The sequence below is a fragment of the Abramis brama genome, assembly GCF_963993115.1.
Source record: "Abramis brama genome assembly, chromosome: 15".
NCBI classification, from domain to species: Eukaryota; Metazoa; Chordata; class Actinopteri; order Cypriniformes; family Leuciscidae; genus Abramis; species Abramis brama.
Genome location: NC_139977.1, coordinates 17,560,340 through 17,570,620, shown reverse-complemented (window position 1 = coordinate 17,570,620; position 10,281 = coordinate 17,560,340). Strand labels below are relative to the sequence as shown.

At 38.0% G+C, this 10,281-nt stretch overlaps 2 protein-coding genes across 2 annotated transcripts; one reads left to right on the top strand and one right to left on the bottom strand.

The window, feature by feature from the left end:
* Positions 1–354: 354 nt before the first annotated feature.
* fkbp2 (FKBP prolyl isomerase 2) lies at positions 355–2,787 on the top strand. The gene is made up of 7 exons (XM_084137165.1): positions 355–436; positions 528–610; positions 1,040–1,200; positions 1,280–1,392; positions 1,690–1,736; positions 1,833–1,868; positions 2,393–2,787. Exons 3-7 carry the CDS (start codon positions 1,042–1,044, stop codon positions 2,452–2,454), a joined length of 417 nt encoding a protein of 138 aa, XP_083993291.1. The 5' UTR covers positions 355–436; positions 528–610; positions 1,040–1,041; the 3' UTR covers positions 2,455–2,787.
* On the bottom strand, positions 2,640–9,365 carry ppp1r14ba (protein phosphatase 1, regulatory (inhibitor) subunit 14Ba). Its single transcript, XM_084137164.1, has 5 exons — positions 9,199–9,365; positions 8,865–9,061; positions 4,161–4,244; positions 3,857–3,889; positions 2,640–3,739 (listed from the first exon to the last, which is right to left on the bottom strand). The coding sequence occupies exons 1-5, from the start codon at positions 9,242–9,244 to the stop codon at positions 3,656–3,658; spliced, it is 444 nt and encodes a 147-aa protein (XP_083993290.1). The 5' UTR covers positions 9,245–9,365; the 3' UTR covers positions 2,640–3,655.
* Positions 9,366–10,281: the final 916 nt, after the last annotated feature.

Genomic DNA, 10,281 nt, shown 5'->3' with positions numbered 1-10,281 from the left:
CTTACACGAATTTCCCCAGCAAAGTGAGTAAACTAACACGCCAAATTGGCTAGTGATTTGACAGCGTTACCCAAAAAAGTTATTTTTACCCGCATTTGGCGGGTTGGCGGGTGTTAATTTGAACCCCTTAAGACCTAACGTTATACTTTGCAGTACACAAAAAAGATTTCCTAACTAATTTCACTCCTCATCTTCATTAAAACGCTTTTCTTCTTAGAAAATAACAGTGTTAACGTGTATTTAAAGTTTATCACAAGGGTTTAAGCTCTTGTATGGCAACAAATAAGAAAGTAATTCATGAGGAAATAGCGCCTCCGTGTGTGCAATCTCCTTCATTTGAGTGGGAAACAGAATAAAAGTCCCGTTTAACCAGCCAAGTATTTCCTTGAAGCTACCTATAATATTGCCACGTCTTGTTTGGCGGCATAGTATTAAGGTAAATATCCAATGCATTAAAAATACATATAGTTTTCTTTTTTTTATTTCTTAAACCTCTAAAATAATCTGACGTACTGAAATTTGTAAAGCTTAAAGGAAGCCACGTTCGCTGACGTCACTTCCTAGTGATAGACTCATTCTGAGATTCGGGACGGACAAGTGTATTGTACAGGTAATGTATATTTTAATTAATCAGTTAAGCATTCAGAGGACTGCAAAACGAAAATTATTCCTGGCGTCTCTCTTTACAGGCGACTAAATCTATAAAACACGATACAGTATGCGAAAAATCCTAGTAAACATGGTTCCTCAGAAAACTGTAGCCGTCATCCAATTAACTTCCTCTAAAATAAACCCAGCACGCTACAAAAACTGGTATGATCAGATTTTGCTAGTTAAAATGCACCTTATAGATTACTTTAAGCCTATTAGACTAGAGGCCTACTGATTCTGACGCAACTATTTACTGAATCAATTAAACGATAACGAGCCTGCGCAAGTGCGCATGAACACAGATTAACACTTTTACGGTAACGTTATATTGTAGCGGTCAAAGATTAATTTCTGTCATGTGTGAGTTCTGTCGTCTTTTTTTCCACAGACATGAAGATGAATTTGTTATTAGCCGTCACTCTAATGTCCATCCCCATGGCACTTGTGCACGGGGCTGAAAAGAAAAAGCTGCAGATCGGAATCAAGAAAAGAGTGGACAACTGTCCTATCAAGTCCCGAAAGGGAGACGTGTTGAACATGCACTACACTGTAAGTGTCATACTTCTCTGACCCAAATGTTATTCATCCCCAAAAATGTCTTATTTTAACTGTCTTTTTTTATGTGCAGGGGAAACTGGAGGATGGGACAGAATTTGACAGCAGTATACCGAGGAATCAGCCCTTCACCTTCACTCTTGGCACGGGACAGGTCATCAAGGGCTGGGATCAGGGTTTGTTGGGGTGAGCAGCAGTTCTTCTGCATTTCCAGATCTTCTGAGATCATTTCTCAGTCAGTATTAGGATTTAAAGACATGAACTTAAGAGTTAGTCTAATAAAGAGGAATTAGCAGATAAGATTTAAGAGGCAGTGTGCAACTGTGTTAAATATATTAGCATGTGCTGTGGCCTAGTGCTCTGCAAATGAGATCCAGTTTGACGTCCTATTCCCTTTCTCCATGTGATTACCTGTCATATCTTTGCTGTCTCGTTTTATAAAAAGCCCATTTAGCATGTGGCATTCCTTTTCTTTCCTCTTAGGATGTGTGAGGGTGAGAAGAGGAAGCTGGTTATTCCCTCTGAGCTTGGTGAGTATGTTATGGAAAAGTAATATGTCTCATGTGTTTAAAAAAAAAAAAATCAGTCCATATTTTAAGCATATATGTCTGTTTTATAAACTACAGGTTATGGCGATAGAGGAGCACCGCCTAAAATTCCAGGTAAGATGATGCACAGTCCAATCCAAATTTGAGTCTGATATCAAGCACTTTATATATTTTTCTACAATAAATGAAAGACTAAAGCTTTACTTGTTAGGGATCTATAGCAGGTCTTTCGCGATAAAAAAGTATATGCAATACACCAGTTAGATAAAAAAGGAAACGTGAAGTTAGTTCTGAGAAAATATCTAGCAAATATCCTCACTGATGCCACTTTTTTGTTTACACAGTGACATTTATATACTTTTAAATGTGGCTGAAGGGCATCACATTATTATTAATACATTTAATATTATTTGTCAAATAAAAAACTAACTTAATTAAAATGCCAAAAGAAATGACATAAACATGAACTCTTACTTCTGTTTATTTCCCACTTTATTTAAAAAAGCTGCTGTCACAATTATAGCAGAGAATATTTTCAAATATTATCTTTGAAAATTGTGTTGGACAATGGTGGACCACTGTATGCACCACATTCTGTCTCACATTTGAAATGTCTCACTCTGCTGTTTTTCCTCTAGGTGGAGCCACACTCATCTTTGAAGTAGAACTGTTGAGCATTGAGAGAAGATCTGACTTATAGTGACAGATATGTGGGCCCAAACACTGCTGTATTGGATGTACCTACATAGCAATTTCAGGTGTTAAAAGTTAAAGACCTTTTTCAGTTATTCAAGAGGTTACAAAAACAGAATAAGCTCGGTAATCACACTTTCAGTATGTTTTTTTTGATGTTTACCTTTCTAGAAAAAGAATGACGTCGACATGTATGTAGCACCATTCTTTATTTGAGAGCCTTACTACATGTATTTGGTTGTGAGAGTGCACACAGTACAGTTTTTGCCATTCCAACAAGTTCTAAACAGTTTCTTAAAGTGTTCACTTGAAATTGAATAAACGTTTTATTTACAAAAGATATGCGGGCTTTGAGCTTGATTTAGTATTGACCTTGGGCCTACACCAACAAAGCATCTTCATTCATAGCCTTCATCACAATTTGGCATACTCTTCTTTTTTGTAAAGTTAGTAAAAATATCAGATGTAACAAATTGGCAAATTCACTCAATCAGTATTGCTACTCTTCATCCTTAAAGAACTTCAAACTAGTTTAATTTTCCTCAGTCAAATGATTTTTTAAAAACAGTAGTACTAAGCACAGACCTGTTGTGTGTGTGTGTGTGTGTGTGTGTATTTTTTTTTCTCCTAGAAATGGTAGATTAAAAATGGCTTACAAAAAACACAAGTTCACAATTCTCATCCCCCTCCCTCTTCCCAACTTACATCAACACACCCTAAAATCTGAAACCCTATATCTAAAACTAATATTTTCTGGCCTGCAAAAAATCGTTTCGCCCCTTACGAAAGACAGCAGATGCGAGAGACCGTCAAAAAAGGGGGTAAAAAGAAATCAGCTTTGTTCTAACTTCCTATATGATTACAGACAGACACATCAAGCCAAGTCACGAGTCTGAAAAAAAAAAGTGTATTAGTGAACAGTGTAACCGTAACATCAACCATTCGATTCCTTTCCCTAAATCACCACGGGTTTTAAGCTAAAGGGACACTACCACACTCTCTACATGTAAGATATGCTGAAACAGTACTAAGACGAAGTAAAAACAGTTGGTCAACCTGTAGCTGAGGTTGGCTTGGCTGGGCTCGTATCATTGATCTCCGTTTGACAGACGCTGTGGTTTAGTGGTTGGGTCTGCATGCCTGCATCTCTCCTCTGGGTTTGGAGTGACAGGTTGTTTTTGTGGTGGTGGGGAGGAGCTGACACGACCTCATGGTGTCAGCTCCCCTTTCTTCTGTGGGGTGCTCAGTTTCTGCATCCCTCTGACCTTCTCCAGCAGCGCCGCCACAAAGTCCTGCAGGTGGTGAGAAAAAGCACATTTCTCTCCAGAGACTCAATGGCTCGGAGAATAACAAGACTTCCTGTAATGAAGTTAATTGCTAATGCTATTAATATTCAAAATGGCACTTACATCATTAGGCTTATAACAGTCGACCAGCAGCATCTGAAAAATGGAAATGGAGACTTAATGACTTTCAGACTAATCTGCTGTTTTTCCAACTGTGTACCAATGAAAGCTGACACAAAATGATGAAATAAATCTCCTGCTGAAAAGTCATTCTTCATGAAGAGCTTGCGACTGGAAGGATTACTGTCAAACCACCTGCAGATGCCGCTTACTGGAGCGCAGTTCAGCAGAGAGGGGTGAAAGTCTTGTGTAATGTTCTTAGGGGAAGATATCTGAAGCGAACTGAATCTAGTAAATCTGATTATACCTTCACTCGAATGGCTCTCTCGACATCGCTGGACAGATCCAGAAGCTCATCTACATCTATTTCCAGCTCAGGCACCTCATCTTCCTGCAAAATACAGAACCACTGATGAGAGATGTTAATGGGGGCTCCTGTTAAAAAAAAAAGAGTGAATGTGAATAATTCACAAGCCACAGAAAGGCGGTCAGATCATGAACTTATGGAAGCTTGTTTTAAAGATAATTGCTACTTTTTATAGCAAAAAAAAAAAAAAATTATGTGAGTTTACATCTTGCTATTCTGGCTTTTTCTGACTTGCGAGAAAAGAAGTCAGAATTGCAAGATATAAACTCAATTCTGGCTTTATATCACGCAATTATGACTTTTTAACAGCACAGTGACGGATGATAAAACTGCACCACATTAACTCATCCTTACCTCAGGTCAATTCTGACCCGAAACTCAATTTTCTTTTTCTTTTTTACATTGACCCACAAGGGAAGGATTTGTTACAGAATGTGAGGAGAGGATGAGGGTTAATAATAAAGAGAACGGAAGTGGAAGTCAGTGGGAACTGAAACTAGTAACCAACATTCTTCAAAATATATTCTATGTTCTACAGAAGAAAGAAAGTCCAGGTTTGGAACTATTTTTTTTTTGGTGGACTATCTCTAAGGTACTACTATGTGTCTTTTAGTGGTAGATAAGATACAAAGTTATCCCTTTAAGGAAACTGCCCCAGTGACAAGCATTTTTCATCTGAGAACAGAAATTAAGCCATCTCTGGCCTTTGTGCATGACATCCTCTCTGCACAACAGGATGGGTTGATCCTCATGTCCATGTGCGATTTATTGTGTGTGCATATGCTTGTGACAAAAACAATCTCCATTCGCTTCCTGTTGGCTTACAAAGACAACACCACCATATCCACACCATGCAGTCTGATGTCTTATTAGATTGAGATACAATAAGTGAATGAAAGCACAACCAGAGCTTCAACCTCTGCTGTGTACAACTCTGGATTTGTATGTCTTATTGCAGCTAGTTTGCAGTCACAGAAAGGAGCTTTCCATCAGAGATTCACTCTCATTTTGCTGTTTCCTGTAGTGCTTTTGTGCTAGTTTATGTGTGCTGAGGAAGACGGGGGAGGAAAGTTGCTGTGGAAGGAATTGTCGCAGGTTTTTCTTCAAGTGTATGTGCTGTTGCAGTCATTAAGAATCAGGTCTGTTATAAAACCCTTCACACTGACCCATTTTGAAGAGTCGCTCTAGCACGCTACAACTGACAAAAGCTTCCCAGTGGTGCTACTCGTGAATTAAAACACTTTCTCCTGCATCTATTACTTAATCACAGTGATCAGCTGGAGGTCAGTGCACCACATTCATTTAATATTTACAGACTAGTGCAGCACTTCTGGAGCCATTGGCTCTTTAGAATACTTCATTCTGACTGGTCAATCATGGTATTCTGTGGCCAAATCAGGACACATTAATGTGGATTACACAGGCCTACTGACACCTTCTTACCTTCTCCTACTAAAGAGTGCATATTGGTGCCTCTTCCATCATTCGCAGTGGGTTTATAAATTTATAGCTGTCATGGAGTTATAATATAGCTATACAATTTTCAGCTTTTATTACAAAAAAATATATATAGTACAAATAAAAATATTAGATCTAATTATATGTAATTGAACAGGTGCTGGTCATAAAATTAGAATATCATCAAAAAGTTGATTTATTTCAAGAATTCAACTTAACAGGTGAAACTAATATATTATATAGACTCATTACATGCAAAGTGATATTTCAAGCCTTTATTTGTTATAATTTTGATGATTATGGCTTACAGCTTATGAAACCCACAAAATCAAAATCCCAGAAAATTAGAATATTACATGAAATCACACAGTGATTACACAGTAACGCCATGGTCATTGAACCAGGTTTTGGTTCTTTTGGCAGTGTGGGCAGGTGCAAATCCTGCTGGAAAATGAAGTCAGCATCTCCATAAAGCTTGTCTGCTGAAGGAAGCATGAAGTGCTCTGGAAATGTCCTGGTAGACGGCTGCGTTGAGTGGACAGCACAGTGGACCAACACCAGCCGATGACATGGCTCCCCAAACCAACACAGACTGTGGAAACTTCACACTGGACTTCAAGCATCTTGGATTGTGTGCCTCTCCATTCTTCCTCCAGACTCTGGGACCTTGGTTTCCAAATGAGATGCAAAATTTGCTCTCATCAGAAAAGAGGACTTTGGTCCACTGTGCTTTATTAAATCCAGAGTCAACGCAGCCGTCTACCAGGACATTTTCAGAGCACTTCATGCTTCCTTCATTTTCCAGCAGGATTTGCACCTGCCCACACTGCCAAAAGAACCAAAACCTGGTTCAATGACCATGGTATTACTGTGTGATTTCATGTAATATTCTAATTTTCTAGGATTTTAATTTCGTGGGTTTCATAAGCTGTAAGCCATAATCATCAAAATTATAACAAATAAAGGCTTGAAATATCTCACTTTGCATGTAATGAGTCTATGTAATATATTAGTTTCACCTGTTTCTTGAATTCTTGAAATAAATCAACTTTTTGATGATATTCTAATTTTATGACCAGCACCTGTATGTGTTGTGGACAGTGGAAATATTGAGTAAAACAATGCCAGACCAAATCAAGGCTAGTAGAAAAAAATATTATTTTACATACTTTTGTATAAAGACTGCAAACCGTATAACTGACTGATGTCCCAGACAACCGATTTCCTACATTCTAATTAAATATACACTACCATTCAAATGTTTGGGGTCAGTATGTTTTTATTTTATTTTATTTTTTATTGGTTGTTGGTGAAAGAAATTAATGCCTTTATTCAGCAAGGACACATTTTATTGAGAGTAAAGACATTTATAATGTTACAAAATATTTTTGTTTTTTTCTTTCTTTATATTCATCAAAGAATCATGAAAAAAATATGTTTCCACAAAAATATTAAGCAGCACAACCATTTTCAACACTGATAATAATAAGAAATGTTTCATGAGCAGCAAATCAGCATATCAGAATGATTTCTGAAGGATCATGTGACACTGAAGACTGGAGTAATGATGCTGAAAATTCAGCTTTATCATCACAGGAATAAAATACATTTGAAAATTAATTTCACAATATTACTGATTTTAATTTGTTTAAATAAATGCAGCCTTTAAACAAACATTACAAAATCTTTCTGACCCCAAACTTTTGAACAATAGTGTAAATACTTATGTATGTTGATTTATTTATTTACTAAGTAGCCAAGATCACCCAGCCAGATCACACACTTGCATTTAAATAATGTGAGCTCAGTGAAAAAATGGCCAATGTACACCTGACTGTAAAACACAGCCATTATTGGCACAACATTGTCTCAGTGGTGTGTGGAGATGATTTGAAAGCCACAGATCTAACCATTAAACAAAAATACATTTGAGCCTACCTTTGTCCGTGCTACTAAAAAAGACCACAATAAAAAAAATTGTATTACGTAATATGTCACTGTGCATCATTATCCTCTTAGGTACAAACATTTCTCTTTTTTTCTTTTTTTTTTTCTCAGTTTTTGCTCAGGGCATTCTAAACCTAATTGGACCAAACATCACTGAGACTAGCAATATAATGGACGAGTTCTCCTGTCAGACCACATTAATATATGAATAACCTGTGGGATTCAGATGACATTTCCCAAGTCTAAATATGTGTGCTTCTATTATCTTCTTCCTTATTATATGAATATTATTGTAACTTGTAGTATTCTGATATCAGAAACCATTAGTCAGTGGACACTTATCACCAGAAAAGCAGGCTTTCAAACAAATACAAAGGATTCAGGCTATTCTGTATAGTGTCAATGAGACAAAGCGAAATGTGAATTCCCAAAGCCAGATTTTAGCTTAGGATGAGGCCTACCGCTGGGCTGAAAAGCACATACAGAACAATCTCATTTCAAGAGCTGCCTAGTTTTACACCACATAATCTAGGTCAGTTATATTAGCCCTGGAGGTTAAGTCAAGCTCAAAGTGAAGCATGCTTTGCATGTCTGAACAGATGACATCATCACAATGGCTAGAAGGGTGATCCCAAACATCCCAGGGGGCCGAAAGAAAGACAGAAAACCCATCCTGACCAGTGTCACCTACTGTATATATGTGCGATAGACATAAAAATCCTAATCAGCGATATCTGGTTTTGTGCATCTGTAGACATAAATATATTGGGATTGGAATCCATGTCTTTGTTAATGCATCAGGAGCTCCATCCTCATATAGATCCGTCACATTAACAAATAAGGCAAGCCCAATTTTCGATGAAATATGAATAGATGAAATTATGCATAAAGGAATCATTAGGTGCTCCAATTTTTTATTTTTCCTCGCAGCACCTGTCCAAGAGGCTCACCTTTGTTTTATGGCTTTGTCTGTAGTTCTATAATGCCACGCCCTTCCATGTGTTAATGCATAACCATAAAATCAACAATCGATTCAAAATAAAGACAAAGAATTGAAAGATGCCATGCTGCTCTTAATAAGCTATCGATTTATTAAAGCAAGGCAACTATCGCGCAAAATGGACATGACAAATGGAGCGAGGGGGATACCGGTTCACGAGGACTGTAAAGAAAGAGCTGTCATTCCTTGCAACAAAGGATTGCACGCGGTCAAAGCAATGACAGTGTTTTTTGTCCTACCTCGCAGTCGTACAGATTCATTAACTGGCTAACTATCCACTCCTCCAAATTCAGCCGCCTCCTCAATTCTTTTCTGTCATATTTTACGGTCACTCGTCCTTGCTTCTGTGGCACTTCTTCTTCGGTACCGGGAGGTGTTTGAAAATAGACCCGGGGCTGAGGTGTCGTTTCCGGACTCGTTACCGCTGCCATTGTCCCTAATAAAAGAAAGCTGAGGTGGATTTAAAGGTTTAATCAATTAGAGCATCAATTCAAAAGACGGAGCTGGTCATGTGCACAGCCATTGCATGTTGCAAAAAAAAGTGCCGGCTCCCTTTTCTTAAATGGAACAGACCTTTTGGATTGCAAGGAGTCTGCAACGGTAGATGGGGATCAGGCATACAAGGAGCTTAGAAAACAGAAGAATTCATCAGACTAATTGTGTGGCAGTGGTTTATCAAAGTCCATCTTCCCTAAATCGCTCCATCAATTGTCACAGAAACGCTAGTGGGCGCCTCCAAGTGTCCGCACTGAACGAATCATTCGTTTGAGTCGGATCTTTTCAATGAATCGGTTATAGCGGTTCACTAAAACGGACTCTATCCAGCAACTCACTCGCAACTAGCACACTACCATTTTTTACACTATACAACTTGTATCTTACAATATATATATTTATATCGCATAAATAGTGATATGTAGTATGCCTATTATTATGCTGTCACTGATGCACGTGATGCAAACGTCATTTGACGGATGGGGTGAAAAGTCCAAGTGGTGCTTTCCAAATAACAGATATGTTGCAGATAAAACATACATAGGCTACTGGATGCACATTGACTATAGGCTATGACAATAAAACAGGTTATTCTTTTTAAAACAGAGATGCAATTGAAAGTAGGCCTGTGCACCTTAAAAAATTTATAGCAATATGCAATAGCAATATGCGCTAGATAAGACAGCGCTGATCGGTATTTGAACCGCTACTTTGAAACGAACTGTTTAAAAGAACCGAATCGCTAAAGAGTCGGACCTCCCATCATCACTATGAAATACCACCACTCAACGTTTCCCTTTGGTCTTAATGCAGGCTGTGCCTAATGTTCCAATACATTGATTATTAGTTCATAAACGTTTTCATAATTTCAGGCACCGATAGCCAACTGAAATGTTATTCTCCCCATTTGTCAGGCCACCCCTCTTTCCTATATGTGGACTATTCCAAATCAAATATCCTGTGTCTGATCTCTCTCTCTCTCTCTCTCTCTCTCTCTCTCTCTCTCTCTCTCTCTCTCTCTCTCTCTCACACACACACACACACACACACGCACATTGTCGGTTATGCCAAGTGACCCACCGTCTGTCTTTTCATTTCATCGTAAAATGTGTATTATGTAATTTATTCAACCCTAATTGGTTCATTCACTCTAGTAAATCG

What these genes read in the sequence shown, in the direction of transcription:
- fkbp2 (XM_084137165.1), top strand. Translation starts at nt 1,042, where the DNA reads ATGAAGATGAATTTGTTATTAGCCGTCACTCTAATGTCCATCCCCATG. An exon ending in GGTTATTCCCTCTGAGCTTG is followed by an intron (nt 1,737 to 1,832) that starts GTGAGTATGTTA and finishes TATAAACTACAG; the next exon opens with GTTATGGCGATAGAGGAGCA. An exon ending in AGCACCGCCTAAAATTCCAG is followed by an intron (nt 1,869 to 2,392) that starts GTAAGATGATGC and finishes TTTTTCCTCTAG; the next exon opens with GTGGAGCCACACTCATCTTT.
- ppp1r14ba (XM_084137164.1), bottom strand. Translation starts at nt 9,244, where the DNA reads ATGCCTGATCCCCATCTACCGTTGCAGACTCCTTGCAATCCAAAAG. An exon ending in TGAATCTGTACGACTGCGAG is followed by an intron (nt 4,245 to 8,864) that starts GTAGGACAAAAA and finishes TGTATTTTGCAG; the next exon opens with GAAGATGAGGTGCCTGAGCT. An exon ending in ACTGTTATAAGCCTAATGAT is followed by an intron (nt 3,740 to 3,856) that starts GTAAGTGCCATT and finishes CACCACCTGCAG; the next exon opens with GACTTTGTGGCGGCGCTGCT.